At 40.0% G+C, this 27768-nt stretch overlaps 2 protein-coding genes across 3 annotated transcripts in view; one reads left to right on the top strand and one right to left on the bottom strand.

Annotated features, from left to right (window-relative positions):
* The window catches only part of RPA1 (replication protein A1), a 78415-nt gene extending 68866 nt beyond the window's left edge, over nucleotides 1–9549 (bottom strand). For both annotated transcript variants that reach the window (XM_059148172.1, XM_059148173.1), the window contains exon 1: nucleotides 9395–9549. In XM_059148172.1, the coding sequence (XP_059004155.1) occupies nucleotides 9395–9427 (33 nt within the window). In that variant the 5' untranslated portion in view covers nucleotides 9428–9549. The remainder of the gene's footprint in view (nucleotides 1–9394) is intronic.
* Nucleotides 9550–9671: 122 nt separating this feature from the next.
* The window catches only part of SMYD4 (SET and MYND domain containing 4), a 52021-nt gene continuing 33924 nt past the window's right edge, over nucleotides 9672–27768 (top strand). The window contains exons 1-2 of the mRNA XM_059148169.1: nucleotides 9672–9950; nucleotides 10875–11022. Coding sequence (XP_059004152.1) covers nucleotides 10889–11022 — 134 coding nt within the window. The 5' untranslated portion in view covers nucleotides 9672–9950; nucleotides 10875–10888. The remainder of the gene's footprint in view (nucleotides 9951–10874; nucleotides 11023–27768) is intronic.

Here is a 27768-nt window from a genome sequence, read left to right as displayed (position 1 = left end):
AGCCAGGAACACAGCCCTCACCCAGCACTGAATCTCCTGGAACCTCAATCTCATATTTCCCGAATCTATGAAAACTAAATCTGCTGTTGCACCACCCAGTCTATTTTGTGATAGTGATCCGAATGAGGGTGAAGTGCTCTAAAGCAATCCTTGAGAAAGTTAAGCAAAGAGTACAGCTAATAAATCAATAGTGGAAATAAATTCAAATCATAAAACATAAATAATCCAGAAGTCAGTAAGAGCAAAACAACAACAACAACAAACAGATGGGACAAGAAGCAAAATATAAAACTTAAAGCCAAACTATATTAAGTGTAAATGGTTCAAGGACTCCAATTAAAAGGCAGAAATTGTCAGAATGGGTAAGATCAAACTATTTGCTGTCTACAAGAATTACACTTCAGGGGCGCCTGAGTGGCTCAGTGGATTAAAGCCGCTGCCTTCGGCTCAGGTCATGATCTCAGGGTCCTGGGATCGAGCCCCACATCGGCCTCTCTGCTCAGCAGGGAGCCTGCTTCCCTTCCTCTCTCTGCCTACTTGTGATCTCTGTCAAATAAATAAATAAAATCTTAAAAAAATAATAACCACAATGCCGAAGAAATACACTTCAAATATAAAGAGACAGGTTAGGGGCACCTGGGTGACTCAGTGGATTAAGCTTCTGCCTTCAGCTAGGGTCATGATCTCAAGGCCCTGGGATGGAGCCCCACATCGGACTCTCTGCTCAGCATGGAGCCTGCCTCTCGGCCTACTTGTGAGCTCTCTCTGTCAAATAAATAAAATCTTTAAAAAAATAAAAATAAAGAGACAGGTTAAAAATGAAACATTGGAAAAAGATATACCATTACTGGCAGGCAAAGAAGGCTTCAGGACAAGGAATATTATCAGAGATAAAAAAGGACATTTCATAATAATGGGGTTGATTCCTGAAGAAGACACAATGATAAATGTATGCACCTAATAACAAAGTTTCAAAATCCATGAAGCAAAAACCTACAGAATTAAAAGGAGAAATAGACAAGTCCACCATTATAATTGTTGGTTTCAACACTGTTCTTTCAGTAATGATAGGTAAATAGATTTAAAAAAAAAAAAATGTAGGGGCACCTGGGTGGCTCAGTCATTAAACCTCTGCCTTCGGCTCAGGTCATGATCCATGATCGAGCCCCACAAGCCCCACAACGGGCTCTCTGCTCAGCAGGGAGCCTGTATCCGCTCGCCCCCCCCCCACCCCGCCTGCTTCTCTGCCTACTTGTGATCTCTTGCTCTCAAATAAATACATAAAATCTTTTTAATAGGTATGTAGAAGAATGTGAAAGATTAAACTATCAACCAACTTGACCTAATTAAATCTTCTAACAATTGCAGAATACACAGTCTCTTAAGCGTGCCTAGATTTTCATCAAGATTCCATACCCTGGGAAATAAAACAAGTCTCAATAATGTTAATGTTAAAAGACTGAATTCGGAGAGTATGTTATTTGACCACACTGGAATTAAACTAAAAATCCTAACAACAGGGGTGCTTAGGTGGCTCAGAGGGTTAAAGCCTCTGCCTTCGGCTCAGGTCATGATCCCAGGGTCCTGGGATCAAGGCCTGCATTGGTCTCTCTCCTTGGCGGGGAGCCTGCTTCCTCCTCTCTCTCCGCCTGCCTCTCTGCCTATTTGTGATATCTGTCTGTCAAATAAATAAATAAATTCTTTAAAAAAAAAAATCCCAACAACAGGCTGTCTAGAAAACTTCGAAATATTTGGAAATTTAACAGTAAACTTTTTTTTTAAAGTAATCTCTATACCCAACTTGGGGCTTGAACTCACAACCCAGAGATCAAGAGTCACAGGCTCTACCTACTGAGCCAGCAAGGCACCCTGTAAAAAGTAAACTTCTAAATAACCCACCTGTGGAAAAAGAGACTGCAAGAGAAGTTAGAAAGTATTGTTAACAGAATGAAAATGAAAATACAATCTATCTAAATGTATTGGATTCACCAAAGCAATGCTTAGAAAAATTAGAGCTTAAATGTTTAGAGAAGAAAAAAGGTCCAAAATCAATGATCTAAGCCTCCACCATAAGAAGCCAGAAAAAGAATAAACTAAACTCAAGCATGTAGAAGGAAGGAATGATTAAAAAGAGCAAGAAATCAATAAAATAGAAAATGGATAAACAACAGAAAAAAACAAACCAAAAGTTGCTTCTCTGAAAAGATCAATAAAACTGATAAACCTCTACCTCATCTGATTAAGAAAAAGAAAAACAAATATTCTCAATATCAGAAAGGAAAAATGAAAAAAAAAAAAGGATTGAAAAATGCATCACAATAAACCACGTATATATGAGGGATTTTAGAAATAACTTTATGAGGGGCGCCTGTGTGGCTCAGTCCTTAAGGGTCTGCCTTTGGCTCAGGTCATGATCCCAGGATCCTGGGATCGAGTCCCACATCGGGCTCCCTGCTTGGCAGGAAGCCTGCTTCTCCCTCCCCCACTTCCCTTGGTTGTGTTTCCTTTCTCTCTGTGTCTCTCTCTGTCAAATAAATAAAAACCTTAAAAAAAAATTAACTTTATGAAACAACTTAGATTAAGTGGGTAAGTCCCTTGAAAAACACAAATTATCAAACTGACATACAAAATGTAGAGAAGCTAGATACTATTATACTTATTAAAGAGATAACACTAGGTCCAGGTGGCTTTACCGGTAAATTTTACCTAACATGTAAAGACCAAAAAAAGGAAAAAAAAAAAAAAAAGAAAAAGAAAAAGAAATGAGGGGCACCTGAGTGGCTCAGTGGAAGCCTCTGCCTTCTGCTCAGGTCATGATTTCAGGGTCCTATGATCAAGCCCCGCATTGGGCTCTCTGCTCAGCAGGGAGCCTGCTTTCCACCCCCACCCCCCGCCCCGCCTGCCTCTCTGCCTACTTGTGATCTATCAAATAAATCAATAAAATCTTTAAAAAAAAATTAATCTTCCATAAACGATGTTAGGAAATAAAAGAGAACACTTTCCAACTCATTTTATGATGTTAGGTTTACCTCAAAGAAAAAATAAAGTCATTCTAAGAAAGAAAAACCACAGGGGCACCTGGATGGCTCAGTGGGTTAAGCCTCTGCCTTGGGCTCAGGGCATGACCTCAGGGCCCTGGGATCAAGCCCCCGCATCAGGCTCTCTGCTCAGCGGGGAGCCTGCTTCCCCCACCCCCCGCCTCTCTGCTTATTTGTGATCTCTCTGGTGATCTCTGTCAAATAAATAAATAAAATCTTAAAAAAAGAAAAAGAAAAAGAAAAAACTACAGACCTATATAACACTCATGAACACAGATGCAAACACTACACATTCACTAGGATAGCTGACTTAAAAAGATGACAAAACTGAGAGCTGGCATGGATATGGAAAAGTTTGGAAATTTCTTACAAACATTCACTTAACATACCACCCAGCAATTAATCAACACTCCTAGGCATTTATCCCAGAGGAATGAAAATATATTTTCACAAGAAGATTTTTACATAAATGTCCATAGCATCTTCATTTATAACAGCCAAAAAATGAAAATAACCCAAATGTTTAACAGTAACAGGTAAATTAAACAAATTATGTTTATTTGCACGATGGAGTACTACTCAGCAATAAAGGTGCAAACTACTGAAACAACATGGATAAATCTCAAAAAACATTTTGCTGAGACAAAGAAGCCAGACACAAGTTTACATGAAGTTTTAGATAATCAAACTAACCTTTGGAGACATAAACCAGACATCAAAACTCTAGTTTACCTACACTGGAAGCAAGGACTAGGCAAGGAGCAGGAGATCAGAGTGCTGTATACATTTGCCAAAGCTCATCAAACTGCACACATCTTGATGACTTATTATATACATTACAGTTTCTATTAAGTGTAAACCAGTGCTGAGTTTCAATAAAGGTGATTTTTTTTTTTTTTTAAGTTTCTAGGGAATAGAACTGGGGCAGGGTGGCACAAAAAGTCAGTAATTTCATAAAACACCTTTCTGTTCTATTTGATTTTAAAACCACATGCATGTATTAATTTATTATTCTTTTAAATTTGTGTCATCATAAAGTGAATATAAGATTAAATCTTCTGGGACATACAACATGATATGTACACTTAACATAAAATTGCCTTAAATTTTCCAAATTAACATTGCATATAAAACACAAAGTAAACCCAATTTAAACAATGGACAAGAGACTTTAGGAGACATTTTTTCCAAAGACCTACATATGGCCAACAGACACACAGGATCATCAACACCATTATTCATCATGGAAATGCAAATCAAAACCACAATCAGACTGGCTACTATCAAAAAGACAAAAAATACGAAGTGTTGGCAAAGATGCAGATGAACGGGAACCCTTGGGCACTGTTGGTGAGCAACATAAACTGGTGCAGCCACTATGGAAAACAGTACAGAGGCTCCTCAAAAAATCAAAAACCAAACTACGGGGGCGCCTGGGTGGCTCAGTGGGTTAAGCCGCTGCCTTCGGCTCGGGTCGTGATCTCAGGGTCCTGGGATCGAGTCCCGCATCGGGCTCTCTGCTCGGCAGGGAGCCTGCTTCCTCCTCTCTCTGCCTGCCTCTCTGCTTACTTGTAATTTCTCTCTGTCAAATAAATAAATAAAATCTTTAAAAAAAAAAAAAAAAAAAAAAAAAAAAAAAAAAACCCAAACTACGATGTGATCTAGCAATTCCACTTCTAGGGATGTACCTGAAGAAAACAAAACACCAATTCAAAGAGATACATGCATGCCAAGTTCACTGCAGCATTATTTATAATAGCCAAGGTAAAGAAGCAACCTAAGTGTCCATAAAGAAATGAATGGCTAAAGATACACACATGTGTGCACACACAGAGGAATATTAACCATAAAAAAGAATGAAATCTTGCCACTTGTGACAACACAGGTGGACCTACATGGTATTATGCTAAATGAAATAAGCCTGACAGAAGACAAATACATATGATTTCATGTTGAATCTTTAAAACAAAACACAAACAGACTCATAGAGGAGACAAACTCTTGGTTACAAGAGTAAGGAGTGACTGGGGGTACAGGTGAAATGGTGAAGGGGTTTAAGAGGGTTCAGGCTTACAGATCTAAAATAAATGGGTTATGGAGATATAATGCACAACAGGGAATTTAGTCAATAACAATGTAGTAACTTTGTGTGGTAACAGACAGTAAATGGATTTATCCTGGGGATCATTACTCCTAATGTATAAAAATACCAAATCACTATGATGAACACCTGAAACTAACAGAATACTGTATGTCAATTATACTTCAGTTAAAAAAAATACAAAGCAACAGAATGTAACAGTCAAGGGCACATGTATTCAAATCTGACTGACACCCCACTGACAAAGTATTTAACTTCTCTGCACTTTAATTTCTTCATCTGTGAGGTGCAGGTAATTATAAAAATCTATCTTACAGTTACTGTAAGTACTATTATAGATAAAGTATCTGGCACACTGGAAAAGGCAAAAATACTAGTTTCCTTCCCCTTTTTTATATTACCCAATAAATTAAGATACAAATGCTATTTATCCTATTTACCATAATACTTCCATGTACAATCTCTTCTTTTATGATGTTAGCTCTTGCCCCAAATGCCTCTATTATTTATGTTAGTTGCTTAGCCTTTGGGCCTGTGTCTTTTGAACGAAAATGATACTACTTGCTTTAGCTAATGATAATCACAGTTGGCAAAGGTTCCCCACACTATCACCACAAACACAAAAATTTTCTTTGTCATTTATGAATAAAACTTAAGTAATGCTTGACCTAACACTAGAAATAGGTTTCCAAAGTTTTGAATACAGCAAAAACCAAGTGATCAAATTATTAACACCATAATCATTCTTTCTAAAAGTGAAGAACAATTCCTAATTTGCCTTAAAGTCACAAGGTGGGGCTCCTGGGTGGCTCAGTCATGCGCTCTCGCTTGCTCTCTCATATAAATCTTTTTTTTTTTTTTTTTAAGATTTTATTTTATTTATTTGTCAGAGAGAGAGAGCGCGAGCACAAGCAGGGGAAGCAGCAGGCAGAGAGAACCAGGCTCCCTGCTGAGTAAGGAGGCCAATTCGGAACTTGATCCCTGGACTCTGGGATCATGACTGGAGCCGAAGGCAGATACTCAGACACCCTAACGTCCCAATAAATCTTTTTTTTTTTTTTTTTTTTTTTTTTAAAAGGTGCAAGGTAGCAGCTGTAAGTAAATGAGAACTACAAGTTCAATAAATTCTCAGGTTTAATTGTTCCTAATTTATTCAAGTAGTAACTCCACTCAGCTGTTTTTCCCCATTTAGCTCTGTCTTTTTTTTTTTTTTTCACTGCCTCATATGCAACTAGCAAACATTTACTGGGTATCTAAAACTTGCCATCACTGCTCCAGGTCTTTAGGATACTACTTTGAGCAAAAAATAGATGTAATTTCAGGCCTCCAAGAATTTACAATCCAGTGGGGAAGACAAAAAACTAATATTAGTCAAATAAAAAGCAAATAAGTATAAAATTACATTTGCGATATTAAGAGGTAACATATACTGAACATTTACTGTGTACCAGGCATGAACTAAAGCACTTTAAATGTAATAGTTCACCTAATTCTCCCACTAACCTTAGGCAATAGGTACTAGGTATAATTACCCTCATTTTACAGAAGAGAAAAGGCAAAGTTTAGTATCTTGCCCAAAGTCACACAGGTAATACATGAACAAGCAGGAATCATGGTCTCAAAATAAAGGGAATTAGGCTAGTAAGTTAAGGAAGGTTTCTTTGAAAAACTAACTGAGCTGAGATTGATATTACCCAGGGAGGGGAGCGTGAAGAACCACACAGGCAGATGGAAAAGAACCTGCAAAAATACAGAATATACCAGGAATTTAAATTAAAAAAGAAAAAAGAAAGACACAAAGAAATGGAAAGACATTCCATACTTGTAGGTTAGAGGAATAAATATTGTTGAAAAGTCTATACTACCCAAAGAAATCTAAACATTTGATGCAATCCCGATCAAAATGCCAATAACATTTTTCGCAGAACTAGAATAATCCTAAAATATGTAAGGAACCACAAAAGACCTGATATAGCCAAAGCAATCTTGAAAAAGAAAAACAAAGCCAGAGGCATCACAATTCCAGATTTCAAGTTATATTACAAACCCACAGTCATCAAAACAGTATGGTACCGGCACAAAAAGAAACACACAGTCCAATGGAACAAAACAGAAAAGCCCAGGAAAAGAATACGCAATGGGAAAAAGACAGTCTCTTCAACAAATGGGATTGGGAAAACTGGACAGCAACATGCAAAAGAATGAAACTGGACTACTTTCTTACAGCATATGCAAACACAAACAAAATGGATTAAAGATCTAAATGTGACAGCTGAACCATAAGAATACTGGAAGACAGCAGAGGCAGTAAGTTCTCTGACATCAGCAGTAGCAACATCTTTCTAGATAGGTCTGCCTCCTGAGGCGAGGGAAATAAAAGCAAAAATAAACTACTGGGACTACATCAAAATAAAAAGCTTTTGCACAGCAAAGTAAACAGTCAACAAAACCAAAAGACAACCTACTGAAGGGGAAAAGATATTTGCAAATGACAGATCTGAGAAGGGCTTAGTATCCAAAATATATAAAAAACTGCTACTACTCAACACCCAAAACACAAATAATCCAATTAAAAAATGGGCAGAAAGACATGAACAGACATTTCTCCAAAGAAGACATCCAGATGGCCAACACACACGAAAAAGTAATGACTCATTACTTTTCAACATTACATTTTTTTAAAAAAATATTTTATTTATTTATTTGACAGAGATCACAAGTAGGCAGAGAGGCAGGCAGAGAGCGGAGGAAGCAGGCTTCCTGCTGTGCAAAGAGACCTCTGTGATGCGGGGCTTGATCCCAGGACTCTGAGTCCATGACCTGAGCCGAAGGCAGAGGCTTTATAACCCACTGAGCCACCCAGGCGCCCCTCAACATTACATTTCAACACACATGAAAAAGATACCTCATCATCGGGGAAATGCAAATCAAAACTATAATGAGCTATCACTTTACACCTGTCAGAATAGCTAAAACTAACACCACAAGAAACAAGTGTTGGCAAGGATGATGTGGAAAAGGAACCCTCATGCACTGATGGGAATGCAAACTGGGTAAAAACAGTACGGAGGTTCTCAAAAAGTTAAAAATAGAACTACCTTAGGATCCAGTAACTGCACTATTGGGTAGTTACCCCCCAAATACGAGAACACTATTTCGAAATGCACCCCCATGTTGTGGCAGTATACAAGCAGTCCAAGTGTCCACTGATAGATGAATGGATAGAGAAGATGTTTATGTTGGGTGGAAATCAGTAGTGCAGGCAAGAAACAGTGGTGCCAGAGTGGAAGAAAAATAGATGGATTTAAGAAATACGTTGTGGAGGTAAAACACCGATTTGGGTGATGAACTGAACATCTAAGGTGACGGAAGTTTGCGGGAAGAATGATTCCACAATTTTTGGCTAGCATATCTTGATGGATAATAGAGATATTGATCCAGACAAGGAACACCAAGAGGCCCAAACTTAGCAGAATAACGGATTTGCTTTGGGACACAATGAGTTTAAAATGCCTTTGAGGTATCAGGTAGGCAGACATATTACAGAGGTTTCTCCTTCAGAGTAAAGGTGGCTCCGGAAAAAGAAATGCGTGAGCAACCGACATAGTTGGTAATGGGATTGTCTTGGTAGCAAAGGGCCTAGGACAGGACATAACCCTGAGTAAACAAAAACTTACAACGAGGGACCGGCAAATAAGACGAGGAAAGACCAGCCAAGCCAAGCCAAGTCAGAGAAGCCAAAAAGGAATGTTACCAGAAAGAAGTAATGCTCAAAACTGGCCAAAAGGAGTAACTCTCAAACACTGCTGAGAACTCAGGTTAAGTTAAAAACTGAAAAGTGTCTGTTAGATTTAACGACTTGGAAGCACTGCTAACTTCTGCCAAGGTTCTTTCTATAGTGATGGAGGGAACAACGGATTGGAGTCTGTTAACGGGTGGTGAGATGAAAACTGACAACTCTAGAGAAGTTAGGCCGTGGATAGGGGACAGAAAGAGGGTGATGGGGGACGATCAAGTTAATTCTGCTTCGTTTTCTTAAGTAGAAAAAACATGGACATGTTTAAAAGACAAGAGTAAAAATTTTTCGAGGAGATGGTGAGAATTGTAGGGAGTCACCCGACGGTCCCCCCCCAACCCCGCCAATCTTCTCCCGCCTTTTCTCCCCATCGCCTCCAGCTCCTCTCTCCCTTCTCCAACCCCAAAAACCCAGGGCCCACAGCCACCCGAGCCCCGCTGCCCGCAGGTGTCTCCTCACCGCAATGGCCCCCTCGCTCAGGTGGCCCACCATGACTGCGCTGCGCCAACTCCCGCGCTCCCGCTCCTCGGCACCTCCCGCTCACTCCCGGGACCCCGCGCGCTCACAAGCTATTGGGCTAAGTAGCTGCAGGCACCACCCCCGCCTTCTGACATGCGCAAGGCACAAGGGCGGGCTTAGGAGCGGAGCAGCCACGGCATTGGCCGAGAACCTGCGAGCAGCCCACGTGACATGCAAAAGCCCGGGTTCAGGACCTCGTCACGCCACTGCTGCGCCTGGGGGCGGGGCCCGAGCCGTGGGGCGCGCCAAGGATGACGCGGGTTCTTTTTCTGGGCGTGAGGTCCAGTCCCGAGAGCTTTCCTAGACGGTTCTCGGAAAAAAACCTGGCTCGGGCCTTTGCTGCGCCGACCAATTGTTAGCCCCGAAGAGAGAGCTATTCCCTGACACCTCTGCTGCTAGCCGTAGGCAAAGCAGTAACTTGATTCCTTCGGCAATCCAAGTGCCGATCTCCCGCCATTGCTAGACCCTGAGCTTGGCACAAGGGGAATCTGCGAAGGTAAATAGGATCCGGTCCCTGCCCTCAGAGGAGAGCATAGTCTGTCGAGGGAGCTACCGCAGTGAGTAGCCCTAACTCCAGGTAGACATGATTTGGGCCTCAGGAGAAATACAAAGTGTACTGCGGTCGCAGATGGAAAATCAGGGAAGGCTTCCTGGAGGAGGTGCCACTTAAACTTGGTCTTGAAGGGTGTGTGCAAATTTGCGAGGCGGACTCTGAGGGAGGGATGCTCCCGGAAGAAAACATAACCTATGCAAAAACTAGGGAGGTGAATAGCCTGGCAAGCTAAGGATGGCTTTAAGTGGCTCAGGACAGTAGGGTACAAAGGAGGAGGTGAGACTTGGGCATTAGAAAATGAGCCCAGGGGTCAGATTTGTACTGGGCTTTCCTAAATGCTTGGAGGAGCATTCATTGATTAAGGCAGAGGACTGACATCTGTTTCAATATGGAGGATGAATTGAATTTAGGAGGTAGGGTAGGGAATTGAGTCCATGGAGACTAGTTATGACACTGGAAAGAATGCCAGACCAGAGATGGTGAGGACTTGAATAAAGAAATGATCTGGGAACTGAAAGAAAAATCTGAACTGTGTAAGAGATAGAAACGTTTGTTAATTTAATAGCTGGGGAAAGAGAAAAATCTGGAATGTCTCGGGTTTCTCACCTGAGGAGCTTGGGAAGATGGAGGTTTAATAGGCAAGCCTGGTGTGTGGAACAAAGTAGGCCTTCAGTAAATATTTCTAAATAAAAGGATGCTCAGTGAATACGTGTGAGAGAAAATAGATTCTCAGCATGGAAACTACAGGAAAAGACCACAAGAATGATTTTTGTTGCATCACATTTGTTTGAGTGAAATCTTGATTTTTTTTTTCCTAGACTGTGCATTTGTAGAAATCTGAATTCCTTATTTTCTTACTCATTTTAGAGACCTAAGGTAGAATGGATCTGCCTGTGGATGAGTGGAAATCATATATATTTCAGAAATGGTCTTTGCTCCCAAAGTCCATTCAGGACACAATTTCTACGGCAGACACTTTAAAGGATATCTTTCTTCACTCCTCGTCGCTTCTTCAGTAAGTGTGTGAAAGCTTTAACCTGGGAAATTTTGATCGAGAAAATGTTCTCTTTTGTCATTTGCTCTCACTTTCTATCTCTTTTTCATAGAAGGATTAAGTTCAGATTTTATATTTCTTGCTATTTCCAGTTTTTCTTAACCTACTATTACAGAACAGGTGGGGATGCTAATGACTTTTTTGGTGTCAGTGTTATGTTTCAATAATCAATGCCTTGCTACAGAAATTAGGCTGTGAACTTTGCTATCTCCCAAAAGATATAGTGGGCATTTACTAGCTACACATAGAAATTTATAGGTGCTCAAATTGAGAAAGGACTTTAGAAGTCATATAGTCTAACCCCAGTATTTTTCAAACTCTCTTGACTGACTAACGTCCTCAGTAAGAAATACTATTTTAGGGGCACCTGGGTGGCTTAGTGGGTTAAGCCTCTGCTTTCGGCTCGGGTCATGGTCTCAGGATCCTGGGATCGAGCCCTGAGTCGAGCTCTTTGCTCGGTGGGAACCTGCTTTTCTCTCTTTCTCTCTCTCTGCCTACTTGTGATCTCTGTCAAATAAATAAATAAAATCTTTAAAAAAATACTATTTTATATCACAGCCTAGTATGTACATACATAAATAGAAAATTGAAACGAGTTTCCCAAAACATTCAGTGAATTTTTATTGGACATCTGTTTGTGCCAGCCACTGTGCTAGATGCTTAGCAAAAATACATCAGTGAGGGGCGCCTGGCTGACTTAGTCAGTAGTGCATGTGACTCTTGATCTTAGGGGAGTGAGTTCATGCCCCACATTGGGCAGTAGAGCTTACTTAAAAAAAAAAAGAAAAGAAAGAAATATACATTAGTAAATAAAAAATAGGCACAGATACTTACTCTTGAGGAACTTAGTTCTGGCAAAGGTGGGACAGACAGTAAACATAAATAAGCAAAGTATATAGTATGTTAAAAGTGCGATGTATAATAGAAAAAAAATTAAAATAGAACAGGGTAAGGGAAATAGGCAGTGCCAGGAGTGAGATTGGAGGTTGTAGTATTAAATAGTGTGATCACTTATGGTTTTGCTGAAAAGATGGAAGTTGAGGGGTACCTGGGTGGCTCAGTGGGTTAAAGCCTCTGCCTTCAGCTCAAGTCATGATCCCAGGGTCCTAGGATCAAGCCCTGCATTGGGCTCTCTGCTCAGCTGAGAGCCTCCTCCCCACTCCATCCCCACCCACTGCCTGCCTCTCTGCCTACTTGTGATCTCTGTCAAATAAATAAATAAAATCTTTTAAAAATTAAAAAAAAATTTATTTATTTGACAGAGAGAGAGATCACAGGTAGGCAGAGAGGCAGGCAGGGGATGGGGGGAGCAGGCTCCCTGCTGAGCAGAGCGCTGAGAGCCGGATGCGAGGCTTGATCCCAGAACCCTGAGATCATGACCTGAGCGGAAGGCAGAGGCTTAACCCACTGAGCTACAAAGGCGCCCCTCAAATAAGTTTTTGTTTTTTGTTTTTTTTTAAAAGATTTTATTTACTTGACAGAGATCACAAGTAGGCAGAGAGGCAGGCAGAGAGAGAGAGAGGAAGAAGCAGGCTCCCTGCTGAGCAGAGAGCCCGATGTGGGGCTTGATCCCAGGATCCTGAGATCATGACCTGAACCGAAGGCAGAGGCTTTAACCCATTGGCCACCCAGGTGCCCCTCAAATAAGTATTTTTTTAAAAGTAGATCTGTATTACAAAAAATTAAACTCAATTATTGTAATTTTCTCAAAAATTTAATAGAAATTTATCTTCTCTTTTGTTGTAGATACACCTCTGTAATAGCCTTGATTTTCCTCTTGACCCAAAAAAACTAAATGTTTACTCTCAGACTTTCCATAGGAAGAATTTGCTGACTCCTGTTTCAAGGGATCACTCTGACTCCAGTGTTGAGAATAGTCTATAGAAGAGAGGGTGTGGAATTAGAGAAACCTGTTGGGAGGCGTGTGCGTTCATCCGGGTGAGAGATGAGGTGATGATAATTTGGACTGGAGTGGTAGTGGTTAAGGTAGGTGAGAAGTGGTTAGATTCTGAAGGTAGACATAATAGAATTCCCTAAAGAAGTTGAGGGAATGATGAGAAGAAGATGAGATGTACTGTGTTGGAGAATGAAAGAGGTAAAACGTGGCTTGGGGATATAGGCCTAAGAAGGATGAATTTACCATCACCTGGGAGGGCGGCAGATGGAGCTTTTGGGGAAAGAAGATCAGGGGTTCATTGTTCAGATTGAGATGTCTAATAGACATCCAAGTGGAGCTTTCAAAATGAACATGGCATTTAGGGGCAAGCATTGGGCTAGAGATAGAAATTTGGGGGTCATACAGGGCCACTCAAGTCACATACTGGATCAGTTCACCTTGGAACAGAATGTAGATGCTTACTATCTATGGTATACTTTGATATTTTCCTCTCTCTCATTTTAAAATGCTAATTAGGGGTGCCTGGGTACCTCAGTTGCTTAACCATCTGACTCTTGATTTTGGCTCAGGTGGTGATCTCAGGGTCCTGGGATCCAGCCCTGTGTGGGGCTCCGTGCTTGGTGGGGAGTCCACATAGCAGTTACTCCCTCTCCCTCCACCCCACCCCGTGCGTGCTCTCTCCCTTCTCTCTCTCTCTTTAAAATAAATAAATCTTTAAAAAGTACAAATAGGGGCACCTGGGAGGCTCAGTTGGTTAAGCAACTTCCTTCAGCTCAGGTCATGACCTCAGGGTCCTGACATCAAGGCCCACATTTGGCTCCCTGCTCAGCGGGGAGTCTCTTTTCTCCTCTTCCTCTGCCCTTGCTGCTGGTAGCACTCTCTCGCTCATGCTCTCTCTCAGGTAAATAAATAAAATATTTTAAAAGATAATAAAATTTTTTTAAAAAAATTAAAAATACAAATAAATAAAAATACTAATCAGGGAGGCTGGGTGGCACAGTCAGTTAAGCTACCAAGTCTTAGTTTTGGCTCAGGTCATGATCTCAGGGTCGTGGGATCAAGCCCCTTGTCAGGCTCTGCACTCAGCATAAAGTCTGCTTAAGATGTCTCTCCCTCTCCCCTCCCCCCAAATATATAAATAAAATCTTTAAAAAATAATAGTAATCAGGACCCACTAAATTGATTTCATAACCCACTCAGTCGTGACCTACAACTTAAAAAATAATGTCTAAAGCTCTGCAGGATGTGTGGATTCCCTTTATAGAATTTCTAAAGATGATAGACACCTGTTGATGAAATAGTAATAGGCAGAGTTATCCAAAGGTAATATGGTATGGTTTGCTAACAGCAAGATGTCATAATCCACAAGAATCATTTGAATTTTTGGTGTACTGAAAGGAATGTAAACCAAGAGAATTTGCCTGGTCATTTAATGTTGGAGTTCCTCCAGACTCCAGCCTAGACTCTCTCTTTTTTTTTCTTTAAAGATTTTATTTATTGGGGCACCTGGGTGGCTCAGTGGGTTAAGCCTCTGCCTTCAGCCCAGGTCATGATCTCAGGGTCCTGGGATCGAGCCCTGCATCAGGCTCTCTGCTCAGCTGGGAGTCTGCTTCGCCCTCTCTCTATCTCTCTCTCTCTGCCTGCCTCTCTGCCTACTTGTGATCTCTGTCAAATAAATAAAAATTTTAAAAAAGGATTTTATTTACTTGAGAGAGAGAGAGTGAGCGAGAAAGAGCATGAGAGGGGAGACAGTCAGAGGGAGAAGCAGACTCCCTGCCAAGCACAGAGCCTGATGAGGGACTTCATCCCGGGACTCCAGGATCATGACCTGAGCCAAAGGCATTCAGTAGCCCAACCAACTGCACCACCCAGGTGCCCTTAGGCTCTTTCCTTTCCGCTGTGTTTTCTCAACTGATAGTCTCATTCATATCCATGACGGGTCAGTTACATCCTATATGCTGATTACCTTGAAAATTCTATGTCCAGCTCTCACCTCTCTTCTGAGACTCAAATCTCTAAATCCAGCGGACTACTTAAAGTCTCAAAGATACTTAAAATTCAGGGGCTCCTGGGTGGCTCAGTCTGTTAAGTGTCTGCCTTTGGCTTAGGCTGTGATCCCAGGGTCCTGAGATTGAGTGCCTCCTCAGAGGGAAGCCTGCTTCTCCCTCTCTCTCTTGGCTTGCCGTTCCCCCTGCTTGCGCATGCACGTGCTCTCTCTCTGTATATATCAATCTCTCTGTCAAATAAAAAATATAATGTTATGAACCTTAAAATTCAACATACCCAAAATCAAACTCATAGTCCTTTCTAGTGGTACCTATCTTAGTAAATTGCACTGCCTTATTTCAGTTCCTAAAGCTAGAAACCTATGAACCATTCTGTAATTTTTTTTTTTAAGATTTTATTTGTTTATTTGACAGACAGAGATTACAAGTAGGCAGAGAGGCAGACGCGGTGGGGGTGGAGGGGAAGGAGACTCCCCTCTGAGCAGAGAACCCGAAGTGGGGCTCAATCCCAGGACTCTGGGATCATGACCCGAGCCAAAGGCAGGGGTATTAACCCACTGAGCCACCCAGGCGCCCCAACCATTCTGTATTTTAAAATAACTCATGGGGGGTGGTGTGGCTGGCTTAGTCAGTGGAGCATGCAACTCTTGATCATGGGATCATGAGTTTGAGCCCCACATTGGGTGTAGAGATTCCTAAAAAAATAAATGTTTTAAAAAATAGAGGAGGCCCAAATTCAAGGCCCAAACAGTAGGTTTATCTCCTGGGACATTTACTGAGTTCTTAGGAAGTGCAAGAGGCTGACCAAAAAGGCAGAATAAAATTTCTACTGTCTCAACAATGGTGAGTAAGATCCCACTAGTAGAAAGGGGCTTGGAACAAATGTTCTCCCCCTTAACACCTTTGCCAGATTTTGAACATCTGTAGTATGGTAGGTTAAAAATCTAAGCTCAAAATGTCCTGAGACCAAAGATTTTAGGCATGAGGAGACAGAGACCTTTCAGGCTTTCAGCCAAAAGCTTAGGAGGGGTTACCTGGGGGGCTCAGTTATTAAGCATCTGCCTTTGGCTCAGGTCATGATCCCAGGGTCCTTGGATTGAGTCCCAAATCTGGCTCCCTGCTCAGCAGGAGGCCTGCTTCTCCCTCTCCCACTCCCCCTGCTTGTATTCTCTCTCTCTGTCAGATAAATAAATAAAATCTTAAAACAAACAAACAAATTTAGGAGGACTAAACCAAGGAACAGGGAGAAAACAGGGGTTACTGGCTCAGCCAGTAGAGTGTGCAACTCGTGATTTTGGGGTTGTGAGTTTGAGCCCCATGTTGGATGTACAGATTACTTTTAAAAAAAAAATCTTAAGAAAAAAAAGAAACAAAATGGTAGCCCCACCCTGATCCAATTCAATTTTCAATTAGATGAAGGTTAGCCGGCCCCTAATCCTATCTGCCTAACATAGGAGAGGGGGTACTTTGACAGTGGAAAATGTCATCTAGCTTTATTGGGTCTTCTGTGCACAGTCAGGAACACAGTAAAAGATTACTAGACATGTGGGGCACCTGGCTGACTTAGTCGGGAGAGTTTGTGACTCTTAACCTCAGGGTCATAAGTTTAAGCCCTATGTTGGGAGTAGAGATTACATTAAAAAAATTTTTAAATAAAAAATTAAAAGTAAAAAGTAATAAAGTACCTTTCAAAAATGAATACAAAATATAGGTATTTCAAAACCCCCCCTCCCCCCGCCAAAAAAAAAAAAATTCTGAGAGACCATCTTCTGCAGATTAGAGCCTCAAGAAATACTGAAGAAGTTCCTAGTTAAAGAAAAATCATCCCAGGGTGCCTGGGTGTCTCAGTTGGTTGAGTGACTGCCTTCAGCTCAGGTCATGATCCTGGAGTCCCAGGATGGAGTCCAGTGTCAAGCTCCCTGCTCATCGGGGAGTCTGCTTCTCCCGCTGACCGTCTCCACTCTTGCACTCTCTCTCATTCTCTCTCAAATTAATAAAATCTTAAAAAAAAAAAAAATCATCCCAGATAGAAGCATGCAGTTGCAGAAAGGAATGAAAGGTATCAGAAAAGATAAATATGTGACTAAATATTTTTAAAATCATTATTTAAAACAGTGATAGTAATAATGTTTTTATGAGACTTAGAACATTTAGAAGTGAGACATGGTAATAGACAAATGGGCAAATGGAGGTAAATTGTTTTAAGGTTCATCTGTATAGTTTGGGAAATGGCAAAAGTACTAACTGAAGATGATAAATGAATCAGGGATTCATTTTCTAATCCCCAAGAGAGCCGCAAAACATATTTAAAATTTTGCGATAAAATCAAGGTGATTCTCCCCCTTTTCCTACGTGGTAGGTGTATAATCCAATGTTCTCTGCATCCAAATCCCTGGAATTTACAAATATGTTAAGTTATTAAGTTTGCAAATAGGATTAAGATTGCCAATGAGCCGGGTGCCTGGGTGGCGCAGTGGGTTAAGCTGCTGCCTTCGGCTCAGGTCATGATCTCAGGGTCCTGGGATCGAGTCCCGCATCGGGCTCTCTGCTCAGCAGGGAGCCTGCTTCCTCCTCTCTCTCTCTCTGCCTGCCTCTCTGCCTACTTGTGATCTCTCTCTGTCAAATAAATAAAATTTAAAAAAAAAAAAAAAAAGATTGCCAATGAGCCAAGTTTAAGATAGGCAGAGTAGCATGGATTATTCCGGTGAGCCCAGTGTAATCACAAGAATCCTACAAAGTGGAGAAGGGAAGCAGAAGGGTCAGAGGGAAATAGAACTAGTGAAAGAATCGTCAGAGAGATGCAGCACTGCAGGTTTTGAAGGTAGAGAAAGGGAGCTACAAGCCAGAGAATGTAGGCAGCCTCTAGAAACTGGAAAAGGTTAAGAAAGCAGATTCTCCCCTGGAGCCTCCAGAAAGCAACACATCTTTATCAACACTTGGATTTTAGCCCATTGAGCTCCATGACAGAACTTTAAGATAACACATTTTTGTTTGTTTTAAGCCACTAATTTGGTGGGAATTTGACCAAAAGAAACAATGTGCTCCCTTGACCTCCCTGATCCAAATTAGTACCAGTAGCCAGACCATGACTGTCTTGTTTCCCAGATGCATACTTACCTCCCTCCAGACTATTTCCTCTACTCCAACAGGAATCATTTTTCAAAACAAATCAGATTCTATTGCTCTCACTTGAAGTCCTTCAGGAATCTTCTTTGTTCTTAAAAGAAAGCCTAATTTCTCAACTTAATATAGCCAGCAAGACATTGCAGTTGGCCACTGCCTATCTACCTGGCTTCCTCTTTTTTTTTTCTTTTCTTTTTTTTTTAAAGATTTTATTTATTTATTTGACAGAGAGAGAGATTACAAGTGGGTAGAGCAGCAGGCAGAGAGAGGGGGTGGGAAGCAGGGCTCGATCCCAGGACTCTGAGACCACAACCTGAGCCGAAGGCAGAGCCTTAACCCACTGAGCCACCCAGGTGCCCCCTTTTTTTTTGTCTTTTAAAGATTTTATTTATTTATTTGAGAGAGAGAGAGCATGCGAGAGCAGAGGAGGGGAATGAGAGGGAGAAGCAGACTTCCTCCCTGCCAAGCAGGGAGCCCGATGTGGAGCTCCATCCCAGGACCCCAGGATTGTGATCTGAGTCGAAAGCTGATGCTTAACCAACTGAGCAACCCAAGTGTCCCTGCCTGGCCTCCTCTTCACCCCACTCCAATTCTCAGCATATGGGCCTTTAACTTCTTGACATGCACTCTGCTGCTTCTTGCCACACGGCCTTGACTCCCTTTATTTCTTCTGCCTGAAATGCTTTTCCTGGTTTCTCTCTTCTCCTCTACACCCAAATTAAGTTCTGCTTATCCTTCCGGGTCACCCAGATCTTTCCTCAGGAAAGCCTTCTCTTGTGTCCCAACTGGCTCACCTTCACTTTTTATACATTTACAACACTACCTAACTTTCCTTTATATATTTGTGTAGTCATTTGCTTATTGTCTATCTTCACTACTGAACTATAACCTCCATGAGGGTACATCTTGTCTGTGTCTCTCTCTCTCTCTGCAGACAAGAGCAGTGCTCTGTCAAAAAAACAAAACAAAAACCCAGGTATTTAATAAATACTGATCGGATGACAGTTTGGAAATATGTACAAAGCTCTTTATCAACTGGCACATATTGCTACTCAATATGACATATAAATGAGAGCTTTTAATGCATATCTTTGAAGTTCAGTGTTAACATCTTTATCTCTGTGCCGGCAACTATCAATAGTGTCTCGCAAATAGCAGGAACTCAGATTTTGGTTGGAAGAATTAACGAGCACAGCATTGAGCCTTGGTAGTTTGGGTATAAACTAGGTACAATTAGGGTAATAGTTGGGTTTGGGGTTTGTTTATTTTTTTGTCTGCTTGTTAGTCTTCTTTTTCACAAATGTTCACAAGTTAGAAATACATTCATCATATTTGAAATGATATTTACTGAAGTTTAACAGGAAAGTTTCTCTTTTACCCTTCTCATTCAGTTCCACAGAAATAACCACTGTTTATTGGAGTTTTTAGTTCTTTTTATATATTCTCCTATAATTGTAAATAAATATATGCATATCTGTTTCTTTATTCTGTTGGATAATATTATGTGCTTTATTCTAGGATGTTTTCTCCAATGTCACACCGTGATCTTTTGGGCAACCCCATGATATTACGTGTATAGTTATGCCATAATGTAGTTATTCTTTCCCTGTTGAGGGGCAATTATATGTATATTTTATAACATATATGTTATATATAATAAAATATATATTATATATTTTATTTATATTATATATTTTTTAAAAGATTTTATTTATTAAATAAATAAAGATATTTATTTATTTATTTGACAGAGATTACATGTAGGCAGAGAGGCAGACAGAGAGAGAGAGAGGGAAGCAGGCTTCCCACTGACCAGAGAACCCCATGGGGGGCTCGATCCCAGGACCCTGAGATCATGACTTGAGGCGAAGGCAGAGGCTTAACCCACTGAGCCACCCAGGCGCCCCAAGGGGCAATTATGTTATTTCCACTTGTATTTTTACTGTTACACACAATGTGACAGTGAACAGCTTTTTTTTTTTTTTTTATATTTTATTTATTCATATGTCAGAGAGAGTGTGTGCACACAACCAAGGAAAAAGACAGGCAGAGGGAGAAGCATGCTCCCTGGTGTTCTAGGAGCCTGATGCAGGACCTGACCCAAGGACCCTGGGATCATGACCTGAGCCAAAGGCAGATGCTTAACCAACTGAACCACAAAGGCATCCGGACAACTTTTTTTTATATGTTTTTGTATATGTATTTAAGAATTTAAGATAGATTCTTAGAAGAGGTATGGTTGCAATCACTTGTTATGAGTATTTTAAAATTTAATAAATACTGACAAATTGTTCTCCAAAAAGACTTCACCAGTTTACCATGAACAATGTATGAAAATCACTTCTGTATAATCCTTGAGGACACTAGAAAGCAAGTCTTTGATTTTAATTTTGCCAAACTTCAGGATAAAAATGTCTAGTACTTGTTTTGTTTCATTTTGTTTTGTTTTGCATTTTTCTGATTACTAGTGAAGGAATGCATCATTTCTAACATCACAGCCCATCTATATTCCTTCTATAAGCTGTTCGTTTGTGTCCTTTGCCCATTTTTCTACCGGGTTGTCTGTCTTTTATGAATTTATAGGAGATCTTTAAAACTCTGGCCATATAATTCTTTGCTATATATGTGACTAATTTTTCTCCTAGTCTCCTATTTCTCTTTGTTTTACTTGCAGTGTTTTTGCATTGTATATAAATTGTGTTTGCTTTCATTTTTATATAGGTTTATCTGTCATTTTTTATGGCTTTTGAGTTAGGTCTCTTGCTTAGGATGGTTTACTCCAAGATTATAAAAATACTTTTTTTTTTTTTTTAAGATTTTATTTATTTATTTGACAGACAGAGATCACAAGTAGGCAGAGAGGCAGGCAGAGAGAGAGAGGAGGAAGCAGGCTCCCTGCTGAGCAGAGAGCCTAATGTGGGGCTCGATCCCAGGACCCTGAGATCATGACCTGAGCCGGAAGGCAGAGGCTTTAACCCACTGAGCCACCCAGGCGCCCTAGACTCCATTTCTATGCCAAAACTAAAGGGTTTTTACTGTGACTTTATAGTATCATATTAGAATTCTGTCAGTTTCAAGAGACAGAAACCTAGCTCATTTAGGAAATGTGCACACTATGAAACTAGGATATCCAAAGGCAGATTTTAATCCGTGGCCTTGGATGGCATCAGACTTTATCTCTTCATCTCTCAGACAAACTCTACACCTGATGGGCATAATAAACATTGGTAGGCTTGAGCACAACCTGAACCACAAGAAAAGAGGCCATCTTCCCTGAGAGTTTGGGCAGAATAGGTCTGGATTGGACTCCAATCAACCTGATTTTGACTGCCAGTGAATCCTTTCAACCAAAGGTTTGGGGCCTTTCTGATTGTCCAGGCCTATTAGCACGTGCTCAACCCCTTTGCCACATTGGGGTAGTCCTTTTTCAGCCACAAGAAATGGTTTTCTCCCTGAGATTTTATTATCAGAAGTAGAAGGAAGGAGCACGCAAAAGCATGGAAGTCTGGTATAGACATGGCTTCTCTTAGGCCATGTTCCCACACACATGTATACTGATTCTTTTTCAAGAATATCTTGGGTATTTTCTGTACATTTCCCCCTTGTAACTTTTGTTGGCTTGTCAGGATCCGTAAAAAATACTGGGTTTGGGGGGCACTTGGGTGGCTCAGTCAGTTAAGCATCTGCCTTTGGTTCAGGTTATGATCCCAGGGTACCGGGATCAAGCCCTGCATCAGGCTCCCTGCTCGGTGGAGAACCTGCTTCTGCCTCTTCCACTGCCTACTGCTCTGCCTACTTGTGTTCTCTCTCTCTCTGTCAAGTAAATATGTTCTTCAAAAAAACAATACTGGGTTTTTATTGGGGATTATGTTGGATTTATAGATACAGTTAAGGAGACTTGACATCTTTACAATGTTAAATTTCCTCATCCAAGTAAAGGGTATGTCTTGCCATTTGTTTAAGGCGTCTTTTATAGCCTTAAGTTCCTTAAGTTTTATTGTTTTCTTTGTATGAGTCTTATACTTTCCCTCTTAGATTTATTCTTACTTATTGTAAGTTTTTATTATTGTGAATAAGACTTTTTCTCCCCCAATTACATTTTCTAACTGATAATTGGTGGTATAAATAAAAGCTAGGAATTTTTTCTCATCTTATAACTGGCCCACTAATTGTATTTTCACATATTTTATTGTTTTTATGCCAATTCACTTGGAATTTTTATGTAAATAGCTGTATCTACAAAGAATAATCCTCTTTTCTAATATTTTATCCCTTATTTTATCTTTTAATTATCATAGCATTAGTTAGACCTCCAGTGCAATATTGAATAGTAACAGCCAGTTAGGACATTTGCCATAGGTTTATAGTGCATACCCGTTTTCAGTTTAAGGGAAGTTGCCTATATTGTATCATAAATAGGTATTGAATTTTATCAAATACTATTTTTTAATATATTTTGGATGAAACAGTCATTTTCCTTTTCTCCTTTGATTTGTTACTATAGGACTTACATTTGTATATGTACTGAAGTTGAACTGTTCTGGAGATAAACTCTATTATCCATCTTTCTTTTAACATGGCTTGATTCAATTTTCTGATACTTTTAATTTTATATCTGTGTTCATTAATTATATTAGCTTTCATATTCTTGTGTGTGTGCATGTATGTGCATGTGCCCATGCTTTGTCAACTCTTGGTATCTGGGTTATGGTGGCTTTCTAGCACGAACTGAAGAGCTTCCCATTGTTTTCTATGCTCTGAAATAGTTCATATAATGCAGGGATCATTTGATTCTTAAAGACTAGTGGAAATATCCTGTAAAAATGTGTAGACTAGATTATTTTATTTTTTTCAGGATGCCTGAGTGGCTTGGTTACTTAAGCCACTGAGCCTTTGGCTCAGGTCATTATCCTAGGGTCCTGGGATCAAGTCCAACATCGCACTCCCTGCTCAGTGGGGAGCCCATTTCTCCCTCTGCCTGCCACGCCCCCTGCTTGTGCTCACTCTCCTTCTTGATCTAACAAATAAAATCTTTTTAAAATTAATTAATGGAAACATTTTCCTTTATTTTTTAAAAGATTTTATTTTTTTATTTGCTGTAGACACAGTGAGAGAAGGAACACAAGCAGGGGGAGAGGGAAAGCAGGCTTCCTGCCCAGCAGGGAGCCCAATGTGAGGCTCCATCCCAGGACCCTGGGATCACGACCTGAGCCAAAGGCAGATGCTTAATGACTGAGCCACCCAGGTGCCCCATATTTTCCATTTTTAGTTGAAATTTTTATCGGAATAATACACATATAGCCCAAGAAGTCAAATAGTAATTCACAACTTATAAAAATAATACACATATAGCCCAAGAAGTCAAATAGTAATTCACAACTTATAAAAACAGCAACCCTTTGTCTCATTCTTCCCCATTCCCATTTCCCAGAGGATGCTACTTTAATTGTTTTCTTGGGTATTTAATTTCATATTTCTAAACAGTATACTAATACTGCTGTTTTTTGAACTTTTAGCTATAGATGTCAAATTTTGCTCTCTTAACTCCAAATCACATGTATATACTTTGTTTTTGCCTCATCATCGTAACTATATTATAGCTTTTAATGTAATATAATCAATAGAATATAATGTTGGTTAAACAAATGTCTATGTCTACTCATATGAACCATAGACTTTGAATTACATTTCTCTTCTTGTACAATTCTTGTTTTCCCTGTAGTTAATAATTGCCTCCATTTTAATTTTTTCTATGTATCTGTCACTGCTTCATCCCCAAACTGCTTTACTTAGAACAAGGTAGCTCTGAAGACTTGTTTGTAAAACTATTCAATCATAATCTGAAATGACCAAAACATTTAAACTTACACTCTGTATGAATGTCCATTAAATAAAAGTATGAATTGGGCCTTTAAAGTTTAAACCCAGGCATATACTTTTCTTTCGTGCTGGTTTAGTCTTTGAGGAATGTTTTCCCAAGATAGGTAACTTTTATCAGTATGGTCCTTTTGAGGACAATGACCCTCCCCCACAATTAATAATATCTCACTGCCTGGGAAATCCTAAACAGACCTATTATTCACACTGTTTGTTTTGATTTTATACTGATTCAACTGGCATACCTTGTTGTACCAGAAAGCAAGGAAGCATTAAAAGACTAATGGATTTGTATATAAAGAGAACATAAGGGACAACCTGAAGAGGTTCCCACTGGCCAAATTTAGAACAAATGGAGCATCAAAATGTATTATAAAAAGTTTCTTTTATTTTTTTCTTTTAAGATTTTATTTATTTATTTGACAGAGAGAGAGAGAGATCACAAGTAGGCAGAGAAGCAGGCAGAGAGGGGGGGCAAGCAGGCTCCCTGCTGAGCAGAGAGCCCGATGTGGGGCTCGATCCCAGGACCCTGGGATCATAAGCTGAGCCAAAGGCAGAGGCTTAATCCTCTGAGCCACCCAGGCACCCCTAAAAATAGTTTCTAACATTGAATTATTTTAAGTCTATGGCTATACTCAAAGACATAAATAAGTAAAAGAAAGAAAGGAGGAAACATTTGTCTTACAGAAAGCCAATTAATAAATTTAGAAATAATGATAGAACTAGAAAATCACCATTTTATAACCCAGGATAATAACTGATTGCGGCAGTGGTCATCGATGGATGTTCAAACCATTAGAAGAAAGCCCATTGGAACAGGTTATTCACATGGTTTAAAAGTATGACCCTCAGATTACTTACTAAATTCAGAGGGAAAGGTATCTTTACATTGGAGAGATCCACAATCCCCACTTTAAGCAGGTAGCCAAACTTAGCATCATCAGTGGGGACTACTTGATATTATATGTCTCCTGACTTGAAGCAATAGGAAATATACAGATTCGTCTATGTACTAATATCCTTGACAAGAATTGTTTAATCTGAACCTGATCATGAGGAAGCAGTGACACAAAACCAGAGTGTGGAACATTTCTTGTCCTGAGTCTTCAAAAAAGTCAGTCATGAAAAACAAAAAAATTATCAGACGTACTATCCTCTGTACCCTGTGCTGAGGCTAGGACTTGATGCTTTGCTGGTTGACAAGAGAGGCTTTCCCTTTATAGGTGTCTAGAGAGAAAAGGCAAGACTGGAAGAAGAATCTTGATTCTTTCTGTCTGCTCCCTAATTAGAATCCACATGAAAAGAATGAAGTTGGACCTTTACCTTATACCAGATACAAAAGCTAACTCAAAATAGCCCAGGGACTTAAAATTTCAGCACTAAAACTAACTTTTAGAAGAAAACCTAAGGCAAAAGCTTATGACCGGCTGGCAGTATTTTCTTGGATACAACACCAGAACACTGACAACAAAAGAAAAAATAGACAACAAATGAAAATTAAAATACTTTGTGCATTAAAAGATAATAACAGAGTAAAAAGGCAACCCATGGGGGGGCACCTAACTGGTTCAATCAATAGAGCATGCGACTCTTAATGTCAGGGTCATAAGTTCAAGCCCCACATTAGGCAGAGAGATTACTAAAAATAAAAATAAAAAGACTTTTTAAAAAAGCATCCCACAGGGGTCATGATCCCGGGGTCCTGGGATCAAGCCCCGTATCGGGCTCTCTGCTCAGCAGGGAGCCTGCTTCTTCCTCTCTCTCCCTGCCTGCCTCTCTGCCTACTCTGTCTGTCAAATAAAAAAAAAAGTATTCCAGAGAATGGGAGAAAATACTGGCAAATTACATATCTGATAAGAATTAATATTTAGAATATATAGCAAACTCTTACACTCAACAGCAAGAGAACAAACAACCTATTAAAAAATGGACAAAAGGGGCACCTGGGTGGCTCAGTCAGTTAAGTGTCTGCCTCCAGCTCAGGTCATGATCCTGGGGTCCTGGGATCAAGCCTCACATCAGGCTCCCTTCTGAGCAGGGAGTCTGCTTCTCCCTCTCCCTCTGGCCCTCCCCACTGCTTATGCTCTCACTCACTCATTCTCTCTCAAATTAAAAAAATAAAAAACTTTAAAAGATGGACAAATTACTCAAGTAGTTCTCCCAAGAGGATATATAAATGGCCAATAAGCACATGAAAAGTCACTAGGGAAATGCAAATCAAAACTACAATGAAATAACACCTCACATTCATTAGGATGACTCCTAGGGAAAAAAACAAAACAAAACAAAAATAGCACGCGTCAGTGAGGATGTAGAGAAACTGGAGCCTTTGTGCATTGCTGGTGGGAATGTAAAGTGGTATAGCCACTCTGGAGAACAGTGTAATTCTTCAAAAAATTAGAACTTTTTTAGAAATTAAAATTAGGCGCCTGGGTGGCTCAGTGGGTTAATCGTCTGCCTTCAGTTCACATCATGATCCCAGGGTCCTGGACTAAAGTCCCTTGTTGGGCTCCCTGCTCAATAGGGAGTTTGTTTCTTCTTCTCCCTCTCCCCCAGCTGGTGCTTTCTGTCAAATAAGTAAATAAAATCTTTAAAAAAAATTAAAACTAGGATTACTTTATGATCCAGCAGTCCCGCTTTTACATTTGTACCCCCAAAGAATTGAAAACAGAACTTGCACAGATATATTTGTACACCAGTGTTTATGACAGTATTTTTCACAATAGTCCAAAATGGAAACAACCAAAGTGTCCATCCACAGATAAATGGATAAACAAAATTTGGTATGTACATAGAATAGAATATTCTGCATCCATAAAAGATGAAATTCTGATACATGCTACAATAGGGATGAATCCTGGGAATAGGATGCTAAGTGAAATAAGCCAGGCATAAAAGGGTAAATATTGTATGATTCCACTTCCTGAAGTACCTAGAATAAACAAATTCATAGAGACAGAACATAGAATAGAGGTTATCAGAGGCTAGGGAGAAGGAGGAGTGGGGAGTTATCTTTTGATGAGTACAGAGTATCAATTTGCAGTGGTGACGAAGTTCTGGAAATGGATGGTAGTGATGATTGTACAATATTATGAGTGAGCCCAATGCCACTGAACTGTATACTTAAAAATGGCTAAAATGTAAATTTTTTCATGTATATTTTATCACCATAAAAAGATTAATTAGAAAAATTGTTTTATCTCACTTCCTTGAATTCTTATTGTACTATTCCAGAAGAAAATTTGAAATATTAAAAAAAAAAAAAACAAAGGATAGAACATCCAGTTGCTTTTGAAAACTTTCAATCAATTACTGAGTTAACTTGGTACCTAAAGAAAAGAAAATGATTGCAGCTAAGTTGTTAATTGCCCTGAAGAACAATTAGACAATATTGAATTTATCATCATTTTGGATTAGGATAAAGAATATCCATTGTTAGGCAAGAAGAGTTTTGCAGTTCACCACAATCTTTTCGTTTGAACTAGGATTTTCGGGGTTAACCTAATTTAACACAAAAATAAAAAAGAACACGCCTTATGGTACACCAGATATGCATGGGGTATAGTCCTCATAGTGTTTTAGACTGGAATTTATTTAAAGCAGACAAGCACACTTTAAAGATTTTATTTATTTATTTTAAAGAGAGAGCCCCAGTGTGGGGAGGAGCGGAGGGAGAGGGACAAGCAGACTCTGCACCGAGCACAAAGCTGAACATGGGGCTCAATCCAGGACTCTGAGATCATGACCTGAGCTGAAATCAAGAGTTGGGATGCTTAACCAACTGAGCCATGCAGGTGCCCCAAG

This window comes from Mustela lutreola, chromosome 15, assembly GCF_030435805.1.
Source record: "Mustela lutreola isolate mMusLut2 chromosome 15, mMusLut2.pri, whole genome shotgun sequence".
NCBI classification, from domain to species: domain Eukaryota; kingdom Metazoa; phylum Chordata; class Mammalia; order Carnivora; family Mustelidae; genus Mustela; species Mustela lutreola.
Note: the sequence above shows the minus strand (reverse complement) of the source record. Positions and strands in the feature narration are given on the sequence as shown.